The sequence below is a fragment of the Clavispora lusitaniae genome (genome assembly GCF_014636115.1).
Source record: "Clavispora lusitaniae strain FDAARGOS_655 chromosome Unknown tig00000187_pilon, whole genome shotgun sequence".
Classification (NCBI taxonomy): domain Eukaryota; kingdom Fungi; phylum Ascomycota; class Pichiomycetes; order Serinales; family Metschnikowiaceae; genus Clavispora; species Clavispora lusitaniae.
Genome location: NW_027093980.1, coordinates 729358 through 754010, shown reverse-complemented (window position 1 = coordinate 754010; position 24653 = coordinate 729358). Strand labels below are relative to the sequence as shown.

Below are 24653 nucleotides of genomic sequence, written 5' to 3'. Positions count from 1 at the left end.
AAAAAAAAAATTCTCAGCTTGTTATCGCCCTCCGGTAAATCATTAGCCGCACATAATTTCAGTAGACAATACCTGCTAATTTACCAAAGGTAAAGTAAGCCTGAAGCAAACCAAACCATGGTATTATGCTCTTGTAGTTTTTCGACTTGTATTTTTTCGACTTGTGACTTGGATTTTGTCTCCCAGGCGTTCAAAAATTTCATTACTCGAGCTTGTTTACGAAGAGGCCTACATTTGCCACCAACATTGCATGCTAGCTGGATTACGGGCGCCACTGACAGAGCCAAGTTTCTATCCTATGGAGTAACAATTGAAGTAACAGAGCATTGCTAGCAATAATAGCAATGGCCAACCAGAGCCAATGACAAGTCAGAGACTTTATTTTTTTGCTAGTTGCAGTGACTAGTATCAATCCCAATCACGATGTTATCATTTTTTTTTATTTTTTTTTTATTTTAATTTTTTTATTTTAATTTTTTTATTTTAATTTTTTTATTTTATTTTTTGTCGCCACTCTTCTATCGCAACTGGTACATATATGGAGTGCACATTCGCATCATATTCCACCAAGGCTACCACAATGTCTTCTTTCACCAAAGACGATCTTTGCATCTACAAGCTCCCTGAAAATGTCGCATCTTCTCTAGAAGTGGTCAATGGGCCTGTGGCTCCCATCAATGTCGTCTCCGAACCTCTGGCCCAATCTCTTCCGACACAAGTGAAAAGTCTAAGCGGGTGTAATACGTGCGGCTTGACATTTGCTCCGGAGGCAGACCAGAACGAGCGGTTGGCCCATTTCAAGTCCGATTTCCACCGCTTGAATGTGAAGCTTCTTGCGCAGGGCCAGAAGCCGTTGACAGAGGCGGATTTCGACCATCTTGTGGAAACTCAGTCAGTGGAGAGCATTTCTGGATCTGAAGACTCCGAGTCCGAAAACGATCCAGAAGAACCGAAGGAATTGCAGGCGTTGCCGACGGTGTTTGAGAAATTGGCCACAACGGAGGACGAGCATGAACAAAATAGCTACATCAATAATCACTCGCCGTTTGTCTTGTTGAAGTCGCTGCTTCTCGAGAACGAAAAGGCGTTTGGTGTATACAAGACGCTATTCTCCGAGGAGACTCTACAGAAGGGCACGATCCTAGAAGACTTACAGAGGTTGCGGCTGGAGCCAGCTAAACTGGGGATATCTGTATTGCTTATGATCGGAGGAGGGCATTTCGCTGGTGCCGTCATTTCCCATAGTCCGAAAAACATCAAGGGTAACGCCAAAAATGCCCGTGAATCAAGGCAAGAGCAGATGGTCCACGTGATTCAGTCCAAAACCTTCCACAGATACACAACAAGACGCAAGCAAGGTGGATCGCAAAGTGCATCGGACAATGCCCGAGGCAAAGCCAATTCTGCCGGTTCCAGTATCCGGCGGTACAATGAACAAGCTTTGCAAAAAGAAGTGAGGGAGCTTTTGGCCTCCTGGAAAGAATATGTGGACAAGGCAGAGCACATTTTCATCCGGGCCAATGGTGCAGCAAACAGAAAGATATTGGTGGGTTACGAAGGAGCTGTGGTGCATAATAATGACAAGAGAATCAAAACGTTCCCATTCACCACGAAAAGAGCCACCTTGTCCGAAGTGAAGAAGGCATGGGCTCGTCTATCGTACTTGGCAGTGGTAGACATTCCAGCAGAGAAGAAGGTGGAAAAGAAAAAAGTGGTTGAGAAATCGCCGTCGAAAACACCGGAACCTGAAAAGAAGTCGCCGTCTGATGTACACACAGAAGAGATTGTCACGCTCATCAAGAAATCCAAAGTGCCGCTTTTGGTGAACTACCTCAAAAAGAACTCGCTAGATGCCAACTTCAAATTGACACCCGAAATGAAGTACGCCAATACGCCAACGCCATTGCATTTCGCTGCATCTCAAGGCTTGCACCATATGGTGAAGGCCTTGTTGGTGAATCTCAAGGCAGACCCAACGCACCAAAACCTGTTTGGAAAAACCGCAGCCCAAGTATCCTCTACGGCTACAGTCAAGAGCACTTTCCAGATTGCTCGAAGCACTCTAGGTGAAGACTACTGCGATTGGAACTTGGCCAAAGTGGGGCCTGCGAAAACAAGCAGTGAAGTTGCAGAGGAGGAAGAAGCAGAAAAGGCACAGCGGCAAAAGGAATCCAGGAAGTTGATTGAGGAAGAGTTGGCCAAAAAGACAGAGCTTGAAATGAAGAAACCTACCTACTCCTCGAATGGTACTGTAGGAGGTGGTAAAATGCCACCCATCTCTTCCACTAGTGGTCTAAGTGATGCACAGAAAATGAGATTGATGAGAGAGCAAAGGGCCCGTGCGGCAGAGGCAAGAATGAAGGGAGGAAACTAATAGATAGAAGTAGAGACTAATCAATAGAAGTACTTAGTTCAATAGCATTACTAAGAAGCAAAGAGAAACTAATCAGTAGAAATAACTCCAGATCAAAGAACTAACAAGAATTATCCGAGTAAACATATCAATAGAAAAGTCTTAAGTATCTGAGTAAACTAAGCAATGCACAAATCTGTGTAAGTATCAAAGTAAACTAATCAACAGAAAATTCCTGATCAAAGAGAAACTAACCGATAGAAGTATATAACTACAGATCGAAAGGAAACTAATCAACAGAATTAGAATCAGAGGAACTAATCAATAGACATTACTCCAAAATCAAACGAGCAACCTAGACGACTTTTAAGGCAAGTGGAGAGAGAAAGAAGGAGATCAAGAGACGTCAAAACAAGACCGCTAGACTACGAGAAAAAGGGAAGTGACCTGATACAGACATAGCACAAAAGTCAACAAAATGAGCAAGTGCAACGTCGCAGAGCACATATTTGGATGTCACAATATTTTCAGAGACTTAATTTCCTTATCTCAGCATGCTACAGTGTTCTATTTTTTTTATTTTTTTCAACCAACTTTTTCATTTCTCGTCGAGATTTACGAGTGTTGTATTAGACAGAATGTGCATGCGAATTTCATGGAATATTAATAATTAATGAAATAACAATTGCCGCTCGGATTTGATAGACGGGCATACGGACGGACGAGGCGGATACGGAGCTAAGACGGCGCTAAGGTTATCTATATAATCGCCGTATACAGTTTTTGCCATACTCGCACCTCCCAAAACAGGATTAAGGTACCAAGAGGCAACTTCTAGGAACCATCTCTTTGTGCTTCACTAGAATTGTGTAGGCCGAATGAGCAACAGAAAGAATTAGATGCAATGGCCAAATGTTGGCTCAGCCAAACATTAAAGTCTTAAAAAATTGGATCTCAGCAGTGTTAAATTTGCCTTACCACATTCACTTCTCATTAGACACATTTCCACAGCGCGTATCTTCGCTGCAGTATTTAACAGGACTTGGATTGTATTGCATTACTGAATTGGCCAATTGCAGAATTGGAAAATATTCAGTGTATTTTAGGTACACCAACGGAAGAGCCGGAACACATTTTCAGGAATGATCCAATTACCCAAGGATAACTACAAATGGTCTGAAAATGGATTAGAAATACGCTTAAGAGAGGACCAATTTGCAATGGGGTTTCAGTGTTTCTCGTAAGTCATGGATCCTCATAATTATGCACGGCCGCTTAAACGGCACCGACACGCATAGGATGGCGAACATAACAAATTTGAGGTAACTCAAGACCAAAGACAAGGGAAAGGGCCCAGACACAAAAGGTTGCACCAGCTGTACAATTACAATGTCACTCTTACTTTTCTCAGCAAAAAAGCTTTGAAATTGAACGTGTAGCAACTTATCTGTCATTAGAGATGTCAAAACCGCACCATGCGCAGCGCTTAAACGGCGTTAACACATAACCACGTCTTGCACGGCTGGGGTATATATATCGTGGATGCAAAGACAAAAAAAAAGGAATTTCAACGTTATTAATCAGAACATTACTCATAAGGATCTTATATCAGGTGAAGACAAGATGGCTGATCCCACGGAAGAAAAAACCACCAAAGCTTACTTTGAAAGTGACGCAGGCGATGGAACAAAACGAGAAGACATGTATCTCGAGGGCAAAGAGCTTATCCTATGTTTCATAGCCATTTTTTGCTCCTTCTTCCTTTTTGCCTTGGACCAAACCATCATTGCCACGTTGTTGACCACGGTGGGAAACAAATTCCACTCTTTTGACAAGATTGGCTGGCTCTCGGCCGGATTCCTCATCAGTATGGCGGTTTTGCTGGCGATCTGGGGGAAACTCTCAATTATTTTCGGCCGCAAAGTCACAATGATGGTTGCGATCGTCTTGTTTGAAGCTGGCTCGCTCATGTGTGCTCTTGCCAATAACATGAACGTCTTGATTGGAGGAAGAGTGTTGGCAGGTGTTGGAGGTGGTGGTATTCAAAGCGTTGCCTTTATCATCATCACCGAAATTCTCCCAATCCACAAGAGGCCCATGGGGATGGCCATTATCAGTATGGTTTTCGCTGTTGCCTCTGTCTTGGGCCCTTTGATTGGAGGTGCCTTCACGTCGCATGTAACTTGGAGATGGTGTTTCTACATCAATTTGCCTGTGGGTGGTGCCGCTTTCCTTTTATTTGTCTTTGTGTACAACCCTCCTAAGTCTAAGGGCAGCATCAGAGAAAAACTCAAGTTGATTGATTATCCTGGAGTCCTTCTTCTCTCATCTGGGTTGGTGGTTCTCCTTTTGGCCATAACATTTGGGGCAGGTGGCCAATATGCATGGAACTCTGCTGCTGTGATTGTTTGCTTTGTTGTTGGAGGTGTTGTGACCATCATTTTTTTCATCTGGAATGTTCGCTTCTCTAAAAACCCAATGTTGCCGTGGGAAGTGCTTCGAGTGTTCCAAATCGAAGCGTCAGCTTTTGCACTCTTTGGTTCTTTCGCCTCCTTCATGTCCTCCGCCTTGTATCTTTCAGTCTATTTCCAGGTTATCCACGATGCTGATGCTTGGAAATCAGGGCTCCATTTGTTGCCTCTTATTGTTGCCGTGGTGCTATTCTCTTTTTCATCGGCTATGTTATGCAAGATAACACGCTATGTCAAACCATTTGCTGTCTTTGGTGCTGTGTGGTGCATGGTTGGAGCAGGCTTGCTTTGCCTTCTTGATGTGGATTCTTCAAAATCGAAAAAAATCGGTCTTTTAATTCCTATGGGCGTGGGAATAGGCTCCCTCATGCAAGCCGGTATTCTCAGTGCCCAGATTATGGCTCCCAAGACGCCAGGAGGAACCATCATGGCCACAGTTTTGGCTAATTTCTTGAGGTCTTTTGGCGGTGCCTTATCTTCCAACTTGGCTGATGCAGTCTATGCGGCGACATATTTGAACAAGGTCAACGAGAACTTGAAGTACCAGCCCGAAGAAGTAATCAAAGAATTGTCCACGATCGATGTGAGAGCAATTGTGAATTCCACCGCAGCACTTGCGAAATTGTCTGCTCCAGCAAGAAAGTTCTTGAAGGCACAGTTGATGCTGGGCATTAAAAACACATTCTATATGAATCTAGGCTTTTGTGCTATTACTGTTGTTTCTGCTTGTTTCATCACAAATAAGCGTTTACCAAAAGCTGTGCCTCAAGAAAGGGACGAGAAAAAGACAGAACCAGAAGCAGCAGAAAGTGATTCTGTCGAAGCAGCAGAAAATGATTCTGTCGAAGCAAACACCAAGGACGAATCCAGTGCCACTGAGTAAGAACAGAGAATGGTAGTTTTATATTTGTACATATGTTAGTATATGGGAGTTTTAGGGTAGATGTTTTAAACCCGCACATGAACAGGAGGTGTAGCTTTCTTTGAAAAGAGAAGAGTGACTATTATTCACACGTATACCATTGAACTCTTTCTGCTGTCTGATGTCAATTGTTCAAAGTTCTGATAGTAAACACGGTTATTTGGTTTTATACACACTATGCGTACTATACTGTGTTAGGGCTTGGACTTCATTCGACTGTCTCATTTGACTCTGAATTGATTAAATCACCCTTTACTAGGTGAAAATCACTCGATGTTTCTGCCAGACTCACATATGTGAACACATATGTGATTGTCTTCTAATAATATTGAAAATCAGACGGGTCAGACTGAGAGGCAAACCCAAAGTAGAAATAAGAGAGCCTAACGACAGAATGTTCCATTTGTGAAGTCCGATAATTCTAGGAACGGAATCTCCGTTTCATGTAAGCTGTGTAAAGCTAAGTCGCATTGTACGCCTCAATCATCCCCGCAACCGCATGTTTGAGTCTTTCATCTCTGCTTTGAAAGACTATATCAATTTCCTTTTACGAAAGTACGATGGCCATAACTTCTAGGCTGTGTGACTATGCTATTAATAAGGTGAATATGAGACATCAGACTCCAAGAACAATTCTTGCGTCTCACGGACGGAAATGCAGAATGACGGATATAAGAAGCCAGCAAATCTAGATAATCTTACACCGTTTTTTACTGCTGAGACCTCTCCAACCGGGATCAAAATGTCTGCAAGTAACATCCCAACAGCCATTAATTGCGGTCTAAACTTAATAGTTCGTATTCCAGGATGGAATGTAAGAAAATTCTGACTGTGCAATATACGAATAAACATCCAGGAGTCAATTGTAGTCCAAAACTTTCTCTTGTGTCCTATCTCATCTTGCTTCCTATCTCATCTTGCGTCGCGTCTCATTTTATGGATTATAGGCGACCTTCATACACATACTTTCTTTGCCTTAAGTAAGCCTACTTTGCATCTTCCATGAATAATTGAAGATGCCCTCAAATAGATGAAACAATCGGCCTCGAATTGAAGGCGACAAGTTGAATGGCTCCGATTCACGGACTTCTTATCATTGGGATCCGGACGAGAGAGGTGGATATCAACAAATCCATCTCTTAATATTCGAACCTTCGCGAATATGTGCGGTCGGTTAAATTTACGCCACACGCAGGGGATGGCAAACAACACATACCTGCCCAATTGAAGGACGAAAAGTGCCCAAGTTAATCAGAAAAAGTTACAAATGTCACCGTACTGGCCCAATCCACATATCTAGGCCCAACAGGATGCTTCGAAGTAATAAATTCCCGTAAATGCGACCAACATGTCACTCAAGGTGTCAAATCCGTATCATGTACGACCGCTTAAACGGCGTTACTACTTATGCCATTCTACCACGGCTGGAGGTATATATATGGCTGATGGGAAAGCCACTAAGGAAACAAATCAACAACAATAAGCTTTAGCCATTGAATGGAAACAAAGAAATTATGTCTGACCCTACAGAAGAAAACGCGCCCAAAGCGTACTTTGAAAGTGATGCCGGCGATGGAACAAAGAGAGAAGAAATGTATCTTGAAGGCAAAGAGCTTATCCTCTGTTTTGTGGCAATTTTTGCCTGTTTCTTTCTCTTTGCTTTGGACCAAACCATCATTGCCACGTTGTTGACCACGGTGGGAAACAAGTTCAATGCATTCGACAAAATTGGCTGGCTTTCAGCTGGATTCCTCATCAGTATGGCAGTCTTGGTGGCCGTATGGGGAAAACTCTCAATTATTTTCGGCCGCAAAGTCACAATGATGGCAGCCATTGTCTTGTTTGAGGCTGGCTCGCTCATGTGTGCTCTTGCTAGTAGCATGAACATTTTAATTGGCGGAAGAGTATTGGCAGGTATTGGAGGTGGTGGTGTCCAAAGCATTGCCTTTATTATCGTTACAGAGATTCTCCCAATCCAGAAACGGCCTATGGGAATGGCAATTTTGAGTACCGTGTTTGCTGTGGCATCTGTCTTGGGACCGTTGATTGGAGGAGCCTTCACCTCGCATGTAACTTGGAGATGGTGCTTCTACATTAATTTGCCTGTGGGTGGTGCTGCGTTCCTGTTGTTTGTCTTTGTGTACAACCCTCCCAAGGCTAAAGGTAGCATCAGAGAAAAACTCAAGTTGATTGATTATCCTGGAGTTCTTCTTCTCTCTGCTGGCTTGGTTGTTTTTCTCTTAGCCTTGACTTTTGGTGCCGGTGGGCAATATGCGTGGAATTCTGCTGCAGTGATTACTTGCTTTGTTGTTGGCGGTGTTGTGTCCATCATTTTTTTCATTTGGAATTTTCGGTTTTCCAAGCACCCAATGTTGCCGTGGGAAGTGCTTCGAGTATTCCAGATTGAAGCGTCGGCTTTAGCTCTCTTTGGATCATACGCCTCATTTATCTCTGCCATCTTGTATCTTTCCGTCTATTTCCAGGTCATTCATGATGCCAATGCCTGGGAATCTGGTGTCCATTTGTTACCTCTTATTATCTCCGTGGTGCTTTTCTCCTTTTCATCGGCTATTGCTTGTAAGGTGACACGCTACGTGAAACCTTTTGTTGTGTTTGGTGCATTTTTGGCCATGATCGGCGCAGGCTTGCTTTGCCTTCTTGATGTGGATTCTTCAAGCTCGAAAAAAATCGGCCTTTTAATTCCCTTGGGCGTAGGTATGGGCTGCCTCATGCAAGCTTGTATGCTCAGTGCCCAGATTCCGGCTCCCAAGACACCAGGAGGAACAATCTTGGCCACAACCTTTGCAAATTTCTTGAGGTCTTTTGGCGGAGCATTAGCTGCAAACTTGGCTGACGCAGTATACTCGGCATCATATTTGAACAAGGTCCACCAAAACTTGAAGAAACAACCAGATGAAATAGTCAAAGAATTGTCCACAATTGACGTTCGGGCTATTGTGAATTCCACCGCAGCAATTGCAAAGTTGTCTGCTCCAGCACAAAAGTTCTTGAAGACCCAGTTGATGCTGGCCATCAAAAACATTTTCTACATGAGCCTAGGCTTTTCTGCTATTGCAGTTGTTGCCCTGTGTTTCATCACAAATAAGCGTTTACCTAAAGCTGAGCCTCAAGAAAGAGACGAGAAGAACGCAGAACCAGAAGCCGCAGGAAATGATTCTGTTGAAGCGGCAGAAAATGATACTGTTGAAGAAAACGCCAAAGACGAATCCAGCGCTACTGAGTAAGGAAGCACAGAAATGTGAATTCTTCAATTTGAATATAGTCTCTAGTTGATGGGACTTTTGGGGATATATTGTTTTAAACCCACACATAAATTAATTAATGCCATGACGCAGCTGCTGACACATGCTTGAGTTAGGGCTCTTTCGTGATTAATATGATTATTAGAATTATTTAGAAGTTTATAGTTATTACCTTTATCATTAATAATATACTTATCAATTAAAATTAATTCTACATCAGTATCTCTAGCATCTCTAGTTAAGTTATATTCAATGAAATCAGGACCAACTTGGATTTTCAAGTCTTCATTATGTAAGTAAAGTAAAAGTTCAAAGATTGAGGTACTTCCATGAGAAGAAAAGGTCACTTTCCTTTTAGTTTGGTCTCGGGATTACCATAAACTAAGTACGATGCTATTATATTGTTCAACTGTCTCTATGACAGTCAACATTTAGAATTAGGCAATAATTTCCTATTTCCCTTCAAAAATTCTACTCACTTTGTGTATCTTATGTTGCATTGGAGCTTCCTTTGGTGACACTTTCAGTTGGTTCTTTGGAATTTATTAGCTCCCCTTTTAGTAGGTCAAGTTCGCCAGACATTTTTCCAGACTCACATGTGTGAACACATATGTGATTGTCTTCTCCTGTTTCGTTTTTACAATCAACTTATTCAAGATATCATCACCTGTGTCGATCGATTCAGCACACACGGAAGGATCAAAATGTCTATAATTGGAAAGTGCCGTCCGCATCACTTGCCTTTTAGCAGCAGTGGTGCCATCTAATTCTTTGAATTCTAAAGCGCTCATCCAGCCTGAAGACGGGAGCTCCTCATCTTCTTGAGTGTCCTTTGGTTCAGCTTGAGTTAAATCAATATCCTCACCTGTTCCTTCGCAATCACATTCAATCAAATCATGTGTGTTGCAGTTTGTGTCTGCAATAGTAAACAAATCCTTTAGGTCTTCAAAGTCGAAAATATTCAGAGCCGAAGTCAGCTTCTCATCCAAAAACATGTCACTCAAATTGTTCTTCATTAGCTGCCGTTGGAAGATTTTTTCGTCGATAGCACCAGTGGTGAAAAGTCTGTAGATGAAAACTGGCTTTGTTTGACCGTACCGATGAACTCTGGCCATCGCTTGAAGATCCACCAGCGGGTTCCAGTCGTTATCGAAAAGAATCAACCGCGAAGCTCCAACTAAGTTAAGTCCAACGCCTCCAGCTTTAGCCGAAAGAAGAAAGATTTTGTGAGTCGGGCACTTGTTGAAGTCGAGCACCAATTTATCTCGCACCTTGGCTGGTGTGCTTCCATCGAGACGACAATATTGAAGATTGAGTTTCAGAAGCACAGTCTCTAGGAAATCTAAGGTTTGGGCATAGTTTGATACCAAAACCACTTTTTCTCCCACTGTTCGGAACTCGAGTAGAAGAGGTACAAGTACATTGACTTTGCTACCTGTAGTTCTAGATGAAAGTGATGACGACGATAATTCAGTGTCGTGAAGAAACGAGGCAAAAAGAGGATCATTGTGCAAAAGGGAGGGAGAGTTGCAGATTTTGCGGAACATGAGAATCATCGAAAGCACATCTTTGGTTTCTGATCTCATCACGGAGTTAAACTTTGATGACTTGGAAACCGCTTCGAAAAGCAGTTTCTGGACTTTTGTTGGAGCACAAAAAATTATTACATCCGTTTTTCTAGTTAAGCAGTTGCTGATAATATCTTTAGTGCGCCGGAGAATAAAAGATTTAGTCAATTGAATCAACTCTGCAGACTTATCTTTGCCTTCTCTGATGATTCCTAAATCATGACAATTCACGTCGCGAGCCCGCAAGATAGGCCGCAAATAATTCTTCTGAAATTCAGATTGAGTGCCCAAAATCCCGGGGTTAATAAAGTTGATAATGGTGTAAAATTCATTGAGGTCATTTTGGATAGGTGTACCTGTGAGAAGCAATCTCTTTTCCACCAGCAAAGCCAGTAAAACTTTGAATACTCTATTGGAGCCGCTTTTCAAGCGGTGGCCCTCATCACAAACCAAAATATCCAAGTTGAGCGCATCTAGTTCCTTTGAACAAGACAAAGTTTTCTCGTAGCTCATTATTAGCACTTGGTATACGTTATTTTTGCCAAAATTCACTATATCGTCTTTATCCTTTGCTGGAGACACTTGCTTGTTGTTCAAACAAAGAACACCGATGCGATAAGTTCCAAGCCATTTGGTGAATTCACGGCGCCAATTGTCGATAAGAGACACGGGGCAGCAAATGAGAACCTTAGAAGCCACTTTTTTCTGGCCGGGGAAAGGACTCTGTTTGAGCAAAGTCCAGATGACAGTGATGGTCATCAATGTTTTCCCGAGACCCATTTCATCAGCCAAAAGCGCTCCAAAGTAATTAGGCTGGTGCATGCCCAAAAGGCAAGAGTAGACAAATGACACGCCGTCTCTCTGGTGCGGTTTTAGATGTTTAGTCAAGAGCGGATCAACAGAAACGTCATTAGCATTGGGGATTTTCGGAGCTGGAAGAACTAGGGATGGCGCTGCTGATTCAACAACCACATCTACTTTAGGTGTAGGAGATGGAGCAGATATTGGGCCTGCCATGCGTGGAATATGTTTCTTCATAGGAGCAGAATCTCGAAGAGGCAGCGACAGTAGAGCCGGTTTTTCGTCCTTTTGCTGGACGAGTTCTTCCTTTGAGGTTTCACAGTCCACCTCGGCCTCATAAGTGCCAAAACGCAAAATGCCGTCTGTGTAGGTACTTTTGGAGCGACCCACGATGCGGTACGTGCCTTTATTCTCTATCTTCAAAACCGACCCGCTGTCAGAAACAACGATAACGCCGTCACCTTCCCATGGCTTATGTTTGCGGTTCGAGCGTTTCCGCCATTGTACCGTGTAATAACGAGGAGACATTTTGGCTCTCTTAGCGGAGCCTGGCAATTCGGAGTCTTGTTGATCCAGAAGTGGATTGTGGAGGTGGATCCTTGTATGTAGTGGACCAGAACTGGAACCATTGGCGTTATTCAATACGCGTCTCTTGACGGTACTGGAAGGTAGTTGAGTTGGAGGATCGGCAAGTCCTGGTTCTGAGATGGGAGTCTTTTTCACTTCATTGGTATCTGTATCGCCGCTATTGTCTATTTGGGCATTCCCGCTCTCTATTCTTTCTCTGGGCTCTTGCGTCTCTTTGTTTTCGGTGTCTTTGGATCTGGTTTCTAGGCGACGCGTACTCCCCAAACGGCGGGCCGGGCGCTCTGAATCCGGGACAAAGAGACTTTCCTCCGGCGGCGTTTTCCGGATAAGACGGGGCGGCTTGAACTGGGCATTTTTATACATAAGACGAGTAGGTCGCACTGAATATGAAGTAGAGACAGACGAAGCAATACATAAATGGACAGACAAAACCAAAAAATACAGATCTGAGGATACAGATCAGAGAATACAGATCAGAGAATACAGATCAGAGAATACAGATCACAGAATAATCAAGCGAGAATCAAGCGAGAATCAAGCGAGAATACCAGCAACAATCATTGGCCTCCAGTCAACAGACAGGCTACACGGGCAACACATTAATTTCCCATTATAATATACACTAGAGGTCCACATCTGTCCCAGTCAAATAGTAATACGCTCTGCTGAACACAAAGGAAAAGTACTTGGGCAAGTTGTATATGGCAAACACAAAAAAGGTGACAAAGGTGACGAGGAAAGCATGCAACCAGATCTTCTCAATGTTGGTCAACATGTAGAAAGGGAAATGGTGGTAGTAGAAATCCCATATTTTTCTTGGAAAAGACCGGGAGTCGGGGGCAAAGTCCTCCTTTTCGAGTTTCAAGGTGGACATGAGGATGTATACTAAATGTTGTGTAGAAGATCGCGATTAGCAGGCTTGGGTCACGTGGAAAACCATATTTGAAAACTGTAGGGAAACTATAGATGAATTAAGTCAATGGACTAACTAGCTAATGGCACAACTGGACAATAAAACAAATAGCCAATGGAAAAACTGGCCAAAAGAACTGAGTCGAACAAATGGGGTCTAGATGTGGATATCTGAAATGATGCCAGCTCGATGGTTTGGTAGCATAAAAGAGCACTTATCTACAGTAGCGAACGTAGTGAAAGTAGAGAAGACGACTAGAGTTTAAGGCAACGCCACCGTGAAAGTACCAAAAAAGCCACGGCGAAAGGGCCAATTTCAATAATGGTATAGAAACCAATTGTACTTAGTAGGACGATGCGCGCATCGCGAAAAGTCTCCACACCATGACTTCTTCGACCAAGGAAATCAAAAAGGACTTGATAGCACATGGCCCGGAGCAGATTGGAGCCGAAAAGTTCTGCGGTCTTTTGAGCGAACTTGCGGCCCGTTTCGAGGCACAGCCGTCAGATGCGGAAACGGTTCTTTTGGTGGATACATTGGCCATCTGGTTTCTCCGAGCCACGCAATGGGCGGGGCCCGAGGAAGAAAGGATAAGTCAGAGAGGAAAAGAAACAGAAACAAATAAAGAAACAGAAACAGAAACAGAAACGCAAACAGAAAGAGAAATAGAAACAGAAACACGAACACAAACACTAACGCAAACACAAACAGAACCACAAGAATCAAGACAAACGAGACAGAGAACCAAAGCCTCTGGATCCGGTGCGCCAGCAGATCCTCCCCCCGCAAATCCCCTCGCTCTTTCCTACCTCCAGACAGTCGACCCGGAGCTTCTTACAAGGCTCTTTTCGTTTGTGTGCGACTTCCACCATGCGCGCGGGCGCCTTGCCAATGCCGTTTCGGCGCTTCTTTCGCGCCTCATTCTGTTCGCCGGCCGCATCGCGCCGCCCCTCCTCTGCGTGTGGCTTCGCGCGGCATTGCAGTTGCCGCGCACCCAGAAGGGCGCCTACGCCGTGCTCGAAGCGCTCTTGCGCGCGCTGCATGCGGCGCGCCTCGAAGTCCGCGCCCACCGCCCCGAATTTCTTTCCCAGTGCGTCGATGCCATGGCCCAGAACGCCGTGGCGCACGCGGCGGCCCGTGCTGCAGCAGCAGTTTTTTTGCATTCGCCGCCCGACCAGGCGCTCGCATCCTGGACGCCCGAGCTTGTGCGCGGGTTGAAATCCCCACGGCTTCGGGCCAACGTCGAGGCGCACTTGCTTCCGGCGCTTTTCCGCCCTTATCCGCAGCATTTTGCCCAGTGGGCCGCGTCTTTGCAATTGGACGCGCGCTCGGCTTTGGCTTTGCTTGAGGCCGGGCGCGCCATCGACGCCCATTTCGACGCCGTTTCAAGCGGCGCCGTGAGCCCACTGCAGCTCCGCGCCTGGCTTACACACGCGCACGCCGACGTTCGCCATGCGGCGCTAGGCGCGGCGCTCGCCGGAATTCGGGCGGGCGCGGCGCCTCGATGGGCCGTCCAGTTGTTGCAAGACGCCGATTTGCTCGATGCGCTCTTTCGCCATTGTGAAACGCCCTCGGATCGGACGGGGCTACTTTCCGCTCTCCGCCGGCCTGTCTTGGCCATGCGGGACTTTGCCCGCAGGGCGAGAAAGGACGAGGGCGACAGACGTGCGGAAATGAAGAATAGTCTGGATGACAAAAGCTCTGGTCTGGATGAAAAAAGCTCCGGTCTGAAAAGGAAAGACGCCCAGCACCAGCTGGCGGGCAGAAAAAAGCTCAAGGGCAATGGCGTCTCCGATGCTATGGAGATCGACCCAAAGCAAGCACAGAAATTGGAGTTCAATGAAGTCACAGAAACGAAAAAACAGGTCACAGACACAGAAACCAGCACGCAGCTCACAGACGCAGAAACCAGCACGCAGCTCATAGAGACAGAAACTATCGCCCCAGAGTCTACTCCAGCAGAGGTGGAAGACGCCCTCTGCTTCCTCAAAAACTTCATCCTTTCACTTCTTATCCCCGACTCTACATACTCCCAGCTCTGCCTCGCCTTTGATTTTCTCGACATCTTTGTCTCCCAAGGCTTTGATGGCGTTTCTCGGTCAAAAAACTCTCGTCCTCATAAAGTGTTCATCATATTCGACACTCATCTCACAGACCTCCTCCTCAGGTTCACCACTAACAACTACGAGGATATCCGTCTGCATGCCAAAACTTTGCTTTTCAGCACACCTTTCGCTGTCTTCAAAGAAACAATCCAAAAGCAACCACTGCAAAATCTCCCCAATTCCATGGCGCTTCTCAGCTCAAGAAAAGGTCGTCAAAGTGAAGGTGGAGCGCAGCTATTTCTGGCTGTGACCACCATTTATCAGCTTCATGGTGACTACACTAGCTTTTTTGAAACAACAAATGCTCTTGTCCAAGGGTTGAATGCGCAGATTTCGGCTGGTGGTGCCTCGCATGGTTACTTTACCACACTTGCCCTCATCTTTTCATCTTTGGAGAAAGACACACTTCTCTCTCATAAGGACTACTTCTCGTCCATTATTGTATCACTACTGGAGACTATACTACAAATTTGGGACATGCTCAAGTACCTGATGGCTTTAGCCCCGTCGGAAGTCGACAGCGACACAGAAACAGACTCATGGCGTCTAATTAAGGAGTCCAGCTTCTTGCTTAGAACCATAATGGCTCTCAATCATCAGCACGGATGGATTTTCTTGAGTGAGGACCATTTTCTTTCCCTTTGTGATATGGTCATTAGCCAGCTTACCAATGTCACTCATAGAGGGGCATTCCTGGCTATTTTCCCTACTTTTGTTCAAGCTTGTGAAATATGCTTGGACTCGTCGCTTTCTGATAAACCAGAACAATGGCTCCTCTCCAATATTAGGCTCATTGAAACCAAAACGCAACTTGTATCCAGAAGGTCTGCCGGATTGCCCTTTTTGATAACCGGTGTTCTAGATGCTTCAGTATCAGCCCCAAAAACACTCCAAGAATTCTTAAAGATCACTTTTGATGAGCTTTTGGGAATCGCAAATCTCAAACATACTTCTTCGGCTGATGAAAAAATGGATCTTCCACAGGTTCATGCTTTTAATTGTGTCAAACACATTTTCAGTGATTCCGCCTTGGGCTCTGCTGTACTTCCTTATATCAATGATGCATTAATACTTTCCCTCAGCAATCTCGACAACCCGACATGGGCCATTAAAAATGGAGCTGTGATGCTTTTCACTTCTTTACAAGGAAAACTATTTGGGTCCAGCACGGTAACTGATGGTGCTTCAGGAACTAATGCATCTCTTTTTTTCCACAAGTATCCTGGAATAAAAGAGATTTTGAGAGAGAAATTAGGAGCTTCACGCAGCTTGAATCAGGCAAATGTGGTAATACCCATTCTTGCTGTACTCTCCCGGTTGCATACCTTTATCTCCTCTGATCTCAGTCTTGATATATTCATCGACGAACTCAAGAAAACGTTTTTGAAACATCAGCTGTGGAAGATTCGAGAAATGTCTGCTTTACTGATCAGCAGAATGCTTCATGAGTCTCGTTTACTAGACTGCATTTCTGAATTGCTCATTTGTGCTAGCGAAAGTACAAATAATAATGAGGTACACGGAGCCCTTTGTTGCATCAAGGAATGTTTGAAAAGGGTGCCAGAAACTGTCGATTTAAGCGAAGTATCTAAAAGTGTCGAATCGCAATTCCGCTACAACATCTCCACTGGTAAAAGGCATTTTTCTATTCTCTCTGCATACTTGCACATATTGAAGGTTACACAAAGATTGTCAAGAGAAACCGCAGAAACACTTGCAGAGCATGTTTTGAAGGAGATTGAGTTGCTGAAGTATCTGTTGTATCCTGATGGAACCAAGCAGCTCTATTTGTCAAAAGCATCAGTAATTCTTTTGGAATACTACGCCAAAGAGAAAACCAACACTCTTCGCCAGCTTACATGGAAATTTTTGCAAGCGTCTTCAGTTTTCGAAGTACCATTAGCATGTGCCAATTTTTTTATCGAGCATCCGGAACTGGTTCAGGAACCTACCAGGATGAAAACTCTTCTTGCAAGCATGATCAACGATACGAATTTATGGACTCCTGTTAAATCTACATTTTTGCAATTGATCATATCTTTGGGAGGAACAGTGTCTGATACAATCACGCCCGAAGCCAAATGGCCCGATGAAATGATTGAAAGGTGGTTGGTTATCACAGGTGACACGCAGGACTCAATGGGGGTAACATGGTTCGTGGAGTCTGTTATTAGTTTTGCCGATGACCATCAGCCAGAAGAAAAAATCGAGCTTGCAGTCATGGCCGCTGGTAAATTCATTGCTGCGAACTACAACGTTGTATCGGCTAACGTAGCGAGAATGCAATTTCTTGTTTTCCGCAAGCTTTTCGACGATAGTTCTAGAATCCGCAATTTGGCATCCGCTTTACTCACAGCTTCATCCGATTCAAACATTTGTTCTACGCTTGTGGCAAAAAAGTTCCTCCAAAGCTTCACTTCAAAGTTTGGTAAGTACGCCATCACCATACTTACAGAGCACATTTTCACGCTCATTAACAATTTGAACGATGCCATTGCAGAAAAGCAAAACGAAATGTTTGACGTTGAACGCTCAAATCTTTTCATCAACGAAGTTTCGTTCCACGGCACTCTCGTTCGGGCAATTTTGCCTTACATAGATATCTCGACTCGGGATGGCCAAAGGTTCGAGCAATGTGTTGTCCAAGAAATTCAGAACCTTGCCCATTTCCTTTCTACACATCCCGACATGGTTCAAACATGCTCCTTCAATCTCCATGTCGACACAGCAATCCGGAAAGTGATGAATTACAAAACCTTCTGCACTGGCTTTCCGAGAGTTAAATCACAGTTGGACAATTTGCAAACACTTTTAAAGAGTTTCGGATATTTCATTTAGCATGCGTACACAAATTATACGCAACATCATTTCTACAAGAATCCATGTAAGTACATCAACGTATGGTCTATGAAAATCATCATGTGATTTAAAAGTGCTTCTATAATAATTCCATACTACATCCCATTTTGTCTCTATCAAAAAACCCAATTTTGTGATTATCTATGGATCTCTGATTATGATACTTCATCGTATTATTTCGTTACTGAAGTATGTCTTCTACCCTCATTCGCACCCAAAAATGCATGTGCCGGGTAACACAGAGGAAAAAAATATATAAGAGGCAGATTTTTCTTCACAGTTTGTCGCACCAACACTAGCATTTAAGCGGTATGTGAATACAATTAAGTGTATGATGATGAATTATTATCAACGAATTTCTTCACCTGAATCACCATGTGGATTATCAATAATATCAGAGCTTTTTAACCCTGACATACACACCTCATTTTGTAAAACTTTGTTACTAACATATAAAGACTTGTTGAACGTGGATCGTTTTCGTAGAGTATCTTCGACTCTGTAATTCTGCTTTGGTCACATCTACCTGGGCGACCAAACGAGAAGTGCAAGCGTAAAGACAGGATTTCAGAGAAGCACATCTTGTTTTCTCTTCCCTCTTGTACACTCTTCTACTTTTCTCTCCGGTATATTGGACATCATCGGATATCTCCTCCATCTTCTCCATCTCCTCCAACATGGAAGATTTTCCCATTGTCTGCAGCCAATGTTTGGGTGATAAGGAACATATAAAGATGGTTCGTCAACCTGCTGGCGAAGAATGCAAACTCTGTACAAGGCCTTTTACCGTGTTCCGCTGGAATATCCTGCAAGAGCAGAAACAACTGAAAAAGACCATATTCTGCAAAACATGTGCGCAGAGCAGGAACTGTTGTCAGTCTTGCATGCTTGATGTGACGTATGGGATTCCTTTAGAGATCAGAGACGCTGCGTTGAAGATGGCTGGAATTCGCAATGAATGGGCGCCAGCAACTTCAACGCTGAATCGAGAAGTCAAGGCAATTGTGGCGACCAAACTAGAGGCCAAGCAAAAGAAAGAAGAAACGGATTTGGAAAAACAGCGAGAAAAGGCCAAGGCCGTGTTGGAGTTGCTCGCGTCAAAGATATCCAGTGGAGCTATTCAACCTAAAACCTCCAAAGTGAAGCGGAACGATGTTCCCAATAGAGAGGTGTCCAAGATTGTGGCAAAGCTCCCGTTTGGCGGAAATTTGGATGTTCCTGAAGATGGAACCGCAAAATCCTTTTTTGTTTTCGGCTTCAGCCCTGAAATGCCCCAGTACGTGCTTTCGTCCTACTGTGAAAACTTCGGCACTCTAAGTGCGGTCAAGGTGGTTCACCGGGCCCAATGTGCGTACGTGACGTTTCTGAAACGAGCTGCGGCGGAATCTTTCGCCCAAGCTGTGAGTGAAAATGGTTTGAACGCAAACAAAAGCACAGCAGGTCTTTTGATTCTTGAACGGTATCCAGTGCGAGTTGCGTGGGGAAACCCACGGCCACTTGGTACTACCAATGACGAGCATAGTAAGATTTCCATGGTGGTGGCAAAGGTCATGGGCCAATTAGCAGATAAAGACAACGGGGTGAAGCACAGTGGAGCGAAAGATAATGGAACCAAACAGAAAAAGAAGACGGAACAAAAACGGTACAAGGCAGCAAGCGAAGACCTTGAGTTGTGATGGGATGGAAATACATGTATAATAGACTTCGATAATAAAAAGGAAGGAACAAAGATTATGATGACAAGCGAGGTAGATTTCACGATACAACATTCATGGAGATGCTGCTGCTGCCACGGTTTACTATATAAGGATGGCTAATCGATCAACGTACCAAAGCTTACATAGATTTGTAGGAATGAAGGTAACAATTTTGAACTTCAGGGATGGTATCGACCACGATATAGATCTAATTACTTGACTAAGTTCTTTGAAAGATCTCTAAAGATGTAATAATATATTCATCTCCAAAAGGACGACTTTTGCAGGAAGGCTGGAGGTGTTTTATTTAATCACATAAGAGAGATACTTAACGTAGAAGAGAATCATCTTTAACATTTCAGAAATTTCTGCTTGAAGTTGGCTTAGAATCCAAAAACAATTCCAGTCTGAACTTTTCAAAGATATATATTACAATTATTCAAGTGCTCATGAGTCTCATGTTCATTATGATATCAAAATCTAGTTCTCCTAGGAAGTTTCTACTCCATAAGAAGCCATGAATAAAATCAACAGAGAATCATTTCAATGCGAGATACATGGGTCACATAGTTACTCGAAGTGAAATCATCAAGGGAGATCATCAAGCGAGATCATCATTACGAACAGAAAAAGATAGGAGATTCTGAACTAATCGAATCATTGAGTTCACCAAAAAGTGTTTCCTAGCTATATATATCCATTGCCGAATTTCAGTCCACTCACAATTAGCCTTCATATGTTAATTAACGGCCTTGTCAGCCTATTCGCCGTTCTTGTTTTTCGCGCACCTACTACTTCAACACTAACCTTCCAATGCCAGAGTTTTCAGTGCTCTGGCTTTTGCTCGCCGCTCTTCTTCCTGCTTTCCTCCTTCTGCTCCGGCTCCTATATGTGCTTCCTTGTTTCCGACTGGCTGCTGACAATTCGAAGAAACTGCTCAAAGGCTCGATTATGGTGCTTCTAGGCTCGGGCGGGCATACGGGCGAAATGCTTCGGATGTTGGCCCCTGTGCCTCTTGGCAACTGTTCGAGAACATGGATTGTCTCTTCTGGAGACACCACGTCGCTCGAAAAGGCACGGGCGTACGAGGAAAAGTTGGAAACGTTGGACGGGAAGTCCAGCTCTACTTTTGTCCAATTGCCGCGGGCTCGGCGCGTGGGCGAGCTGCCGTTGCTGTCTGTTGTGAGTACTGTCGTCTCCATCGCGGCGACAGCGCAGAAAATCTGGGTGTTGGGCCCTCCGGATGTCCTTTTGGTCAATGGTCCTGGAACAAGTGTGGTTCTTGCGTATGTGTTGTTCGCCATGAAGTTTTTGGGCTTGGGCCGCACGCGCATAGTGTACATCGAGTCCTTGGCCCGTGTGAAGCTGCTCAGTTTGAGCGGACGACTTATATTTCCCATTGCTGATCGGTTTGTGGTCCAATGGAAGGAGTTGGCACTTCGCTATCATAGAGCGGAGTACCATGGCATTCTAGTGTAGAGGTGGGGACATTGGCAATTCCCTTATATTTTTTGATGGGACGCTTGACGACCGGGTCACATTGTATCAGATCTCAGGCATTTACATTAGTATGGAAGAACCTACGAATCTTTGCTCTTCTGGATTATTCGCATTTCGCTCTGATATCAGCTTGGCCATCTGTCAAATTTGGCATGGCAGTTTGGAGAAGTGGAAACGAATGTTTGAACTGATAGAAAGACTGCTGCCCATTCATCTTTGTGAAAGCGAGATACATAAATGGCATTAAGGCAGTATGGTGGACCACTCACTTTTTCCCATATCGATTCCTCGAATGGAAACACCGAGACTTGAACCAATACGCTGTTATTTTCTGAACCTTCAGGTGAAAGTCAGAAAACAGTTCAGACAGATAATTCAGACAGACCATAGTTTAAGCCTTCCGAGACCAATGATATTGCAGCTTGTACTTGTACTTTTACATCTTTAGTACACTACTTTCTACTTTCTAGGAACCATGCTTAATGGTTGACTGATTCCCAGTTTACAGTATCCACGGAACCTTCTTTCCTCCCACCAACCATCTCCATTAATGAAGACTGTCCTCAATAGAGCTGATTTCTCGAGAAATGGCTTTGTTGAATGGCAGTCTCATATTTACGAATCTACCAAGTAAAGTAGCGTTTCATGAAGTTCCATAATCACCATTACGTAAAGCAAATTCATTCTGGATATCTCTATAAGATATGAATAATGTCTATATTTCCAAAACATCTTCTTTGACTTTCAATCTCAGTCTTGGACCTATTTTAGTCCATACAGTTTTCGCACCCATTACTTTTCGCATCCATTACTTTCGCACCCATTGGCATCTTACTGACCCATTTCGCCAGATGTCTTTTGATGGAATCGTGGCAGAATTTCCATTCATCGGCGTCGACCGCTTTAATACTGCCGCCCGTACGTTTTTGCTCACTCATTGCCACCAGGACCATCTTGTTGGCCTACTAAACTGCTCTTTTTCTGGTACAGTCTACTGTTCGCCAGAAACACGTCTTCTTCTCGAAGCTTTACTGGGATACGCGTCGGTTCTTCCTCGGATCAAGGCAGTAGCCTACAATACGCCGATCGAAGTTGATCTTCCGCCTGAGATACAACGCGTCTATGGGAAAATCGTCATTACTCTAATCCACGCGTACCACTGTCTTGGATCTTGTATGTTTCTTATAGAAGGAGAATATGGCGGCTCTGTTCTTTGCACAGGTGATTTGCGGGCAGAAAAGTGGTGGGTTGACAGTCTTGGCCAGCTGCCGTGTCTTGGGCCGTATTTGGCCGGGCTCAAGACCTTAGACAATATCTACTTAGACACCACGTTCGGCTACCGAGGCGAGCCGTACATAGAATTGCCGCCAAATAATCTGGGGGTCCATGCTGCCATCCGCTGGTTGGAAAACTATCCCTTGGACGATCCAGATCTCGTGTTTCAGTTTCGAGACACCGTGCTTGGTTTTGACCAGGCGTGGGCATTTATTCTCAGCTATTTCCGGGCGTCTTTGGATGTTACAGAAGATAAGCTTAAAAAGATTATGGCCGTAGCTGCTCGACATGACAAACTCAACGGTCCTCTGTTATCTCGGGCTATGGAGTACTGCAATCAGCTTCTAGGTTGCAAGACAAGAAATAGGCCCCGTTTCATTGCTGGGAAGCCTCTACTGTCCAAGCAAATTGCCGTTCGTATTGTCCAGTGCATAGATTTCAATATTGTGGACTTGGCTGGCTTGTTTTGTCCTCTTCCACTCTCTGCGCTATCAGCAGCAGAAAAGAAGGCAATTTTGAATCCAATAAAAGGCACAAGCGCTGGAAACAGTGTTGTTGAACTTCGAGGGCGTCAGTGGCTTCTTCCTAAAGAACATTTATCCCTTCTTCCTATGGATGTTAAATTGGTTTTCTCTCGGCACTCGTCCTACTCAGAATGTGCTGATTTTGTCTCCCGTTTTAAGCCCAAACAGGTTTACCCATGCTGGTCAACACAAACGGCGTGGCATAATGGGTTTGTAATGGCCCGCCTCTTTGGGAAATGTTGCTCAGCTTCAGTGTTCGATTTTGACATCAAAATGACTAAACAATGGGGCCCTTCCAAGAGAGCAATGTTGGGTCTTCCGGTTGCCACTATAGACCGATGGGACGCTGGGGAATGTGAAGAAGAAAAGAAGTTTGTAGAAGACGTGCTTGACAAAAGAGAAAAGGAAGGCCAGGCAATTATCAACGTCCGCCAGGTTGCACATTTTCCGGTTTTCTTCAAGGAACGAGGCCAGAAGTCCCAAGATAGTCACAACAAAGCCAGGAAATTACGATTGAATCTTGAGAGTCTAGCAAGTGGTAAAACAACTTCTGCCAGACGCTTCATTGAAGAACAACAACAATTATACTACAAGAGACACTGTCTTCCTCAATACGAGCGTGATTTCGAGGACCCAAGGTACCACAACATGTTTGGTTCTGGATTGAGAGGAACTAGTGAAGCTGATTCTCGAAGTAGTGACAGCTCCCTCGATTTGGTGATGATGGGAACACGTAGCTCTTCTCATGTTGCTGTAAGTGTCGACTCATATCTGCCACAATCAAAGGCATCGAGGGAACTGAACAGTGGTCAATCCATTGTCCTCAATTCTGAAGAGCTTGAAGAACCCACATGTTCATCTAATAAAATTGATCTTAGGCGGCAGTCTATCGCACACAGCTTGCCTGATGATATGGACGAAGAAATAATTCCGAACCTGTTTCCCTCGCTCGAGTCACGGCTTAATTTACTGATACCCAGTCCCATGATAGCGTTGGAGGACATTACACGCTCCTATGCAAATGAGTATTACCAACGCTTTTCCTTAATGCATTATAAGCATTCGTTCGGGGCTTTAGACGGAGATTCTTGCAAAACTTTGGAACAAACGTCGCTCTTCTCCTCCTTCAAGTATGTTGAAGACTCCATATATCTCAGTAAGAGAAGATTCTGAGCTCTCCAAAACTTCTTTGTATCTCTACTCTACACAGTGAGTGAATCTTGCGAACTCTTTGAAACTTTACATCTCAGTACTTCGATTAATCTATTTTACAGTGGCCCCATGGACCAGGGACAAACCCATGCAAATTGGCAGTGAGACAGCCACACAAAACATCTTTCAGCCAAACCTCCATCATCTCTAATTCTCCCTCCATTGATGAGAGCACTTGGTACACTTATAGAAAGTGGTCATAGGCTCATCGGCAGAACGAATCTGCAACTGGAAAAAGTATGCTTTGTCGTTGCCACATGAGTCGATTGGACATTGGGCAGCAGTCTGATCAACATTATCCCATGCACCATCGCCTCCCAAAACGTCATCAACATCTTTTCTGGGTAGCATTTTTCTCTCGAACATTTGGAAACCGGATATTCTGAATTCGTATGGACAGGTCGGGCAGTACAACCTATTGCAGTTATCCTCGCCCTGTGAAACCAAGAGCATATTGGAGCAGTAGGGACAGAACGAAAGCATTTCCAGTACACTGCTACTATTGATTCACGAGAGAACGATGATTTGAGATGAGCGTGGTCACGTGACACTCTTCAAGAGAAGAGGATAAGGAGGTGCCAATGACATTCTACTAACATCAG

General features: G+C 44.2%; 10 protein-coding genes across 10 annotated transcripts; 7 read left to right on the top strand and 3 right to left on the bottom strand. All coding sequences in view use genetic code 12, as the record gives it.

Moving 5' to 3' along the window:
• Window positions 1-538: 538 nt before the first annotated feature.
• FOB63_004329 (uncharacterized protein) lies at window positions 539-2374 on the top strand (the record flags this gene model as incomplete). The annotated part of the gene is made up of 1 exon (XM_002614802.1): window positions 539-2374. One exon carries the CDS (start codon window positions 539-541, stop codon window positions 2372-2374), a length of 1836 nt encoding a protein of 611 aa, XP_002614848.1.
• A 1602-nt stretch (window positions 2375-3976) lies between these two features.
• Window positions 3977-5707, top strand: FOB63_004328 (MDR family MFS transporter; the record flags this gene model as incomplete). Its single annotated transcript, XM_002614803.2, has 1 exon — window positions 3977-5707. The coding sequence occupies one exon, from the start codon at window positions 3977-3979 to the stop codon at window positions 5705-5707; it is 1731 nt and encodes a 576-aa protein (XP_002614849.2).
• A 1553-nt stretch (window positions 5708-7260) lies between these two features.
• Window positions 7261-8991, top strand: FOB63_004327 (MDR family MFS transporter; the record flags this gene model as incomplete). The annotated part of the gene is made up of 1 exon (XM_002614804.2): window positions 7261-8991. One exon carries the CDS (start codon window positions 7261-7263, stop codon window positions 8989-8991), a length of 1731 nt encoding a protein of 576 aa, XP_002614850.2.
• A 575-nt stretch (window positions 8992-9566) lies between these two features.
• RDH54 (DNA-dependent ATPase) lies at window positions 9567-12410 on the bottom strand (the record flags this gene model as incomplete). The annotated part of the gene is made up of 1 exon (XM_002614805.2): window positions 9567-12410. One exon carries the CDS (start codon window positions 12408-12410, stop codon window positions 9567-9569), a length of 2844 nt encoding a protein of 947 aa, XP_002614851.2.
• Window positions 12411-12588: 178 nt separating this feature from the next.
• FOB63_004325 (uncharacterized protein) lies at window positions 12589-12840 on the bottom strand (the record flags this gene model as incomplete). The annotated part of the gene is made up of 1 exon (XM_066102390.1): window positions 12589-12840. One exon carries the CDS (start codon window positions 12838-12840, stop codon window positions 12589-12591), a length of 252 nt encoding a protein of 83 aa, XP_065958286.1.
• Window positions 12841-13262: 422 nt separating this feature from the next.
• On the top strand, window positions 13263-17822 carry FOB63_004324 (tRNA methylation protein; the record flags this gene model as incomplete). The annotated part of the gene is made up of 1 exon (XM_002614807.2): window positions 13263-17822. One exon carries the CDS (start codon window positions 13263-13265, stop codon window positions 17820-17822), a length of 4560 nt encoding a protein of 1519 aa, XP_002614853.2.
• A 698-nt stretch (window positions 17823-18520) lies between these two features.
• On the top strand, window positions 18521-19519 carry FOB63_004323 (uncharacterized protein; the record flags this gene model as incomplete). Its single annotated transcript, XM_002614809.2, has 1 exon — window positions 18521-19519. The coding sequence occupies one exon, from the start codon at window positions 18521-18523 to the stop codon at window positions 19517-19519; it is 999 nt and encodes a 332-aa protein (XP_002614855.2).
• An 834-nt stretch (window positions 19520-20353) lies between these two features.
• FOB63_004322 (N-acetylglucosaminyldiphosphodolichol N-acetylglucosaminyltransferase anchoring subunit) lies at window positions 20354-21019 on the top strand (the record flags this gene model as incomplete). Its single annotated transcript, XM_002614810.2, has 1 exon — window positions 20354-21019. The coding sequence occupies one exon, from the start codon at window positions 20354-20356 to the stop codon at window positions 21017-21019; it is 666 nt and encodes a 221-aa protein (XP_002614856.2).
• Window positions 21020-21891: 872 nt separating this feature from the next.
• On the top strand, window positions 21892-24012 carry PSO2 (Pso2p; the record flags this gene model as incomplete). The annotated part of the gene is made up of 1 exon (XM_002614812.2): window positions 21892-24012. The coding sequence occupies one exon, from the start codon at window positions 21892-21894 to the stop codon at window positions 24010-24012; it is 2121 nt and encodes a 706-aa protein (XP_002614858.2).
• Window positions 24013-24198: 186 nt separating this feature from the next.
• On the bottom strand, window positions 24199-24534 carry RPC11 (DNA-directed RNA polymerase III core subunit; the record flags this gene model as incomplete). The annotated part of the gene is made up of 1 exon (XM_002614813.2): window positions 24199-24534. One exon carries the CDS (start codon window positions 24532-24534, stop codon window positions 24199-24201), a length of 336 nt encoding a protein of 111 aa, XP_002614859.1.
• Between the last annotated feature and the right edge of the window lie 119 nt (window positions 24535-24653).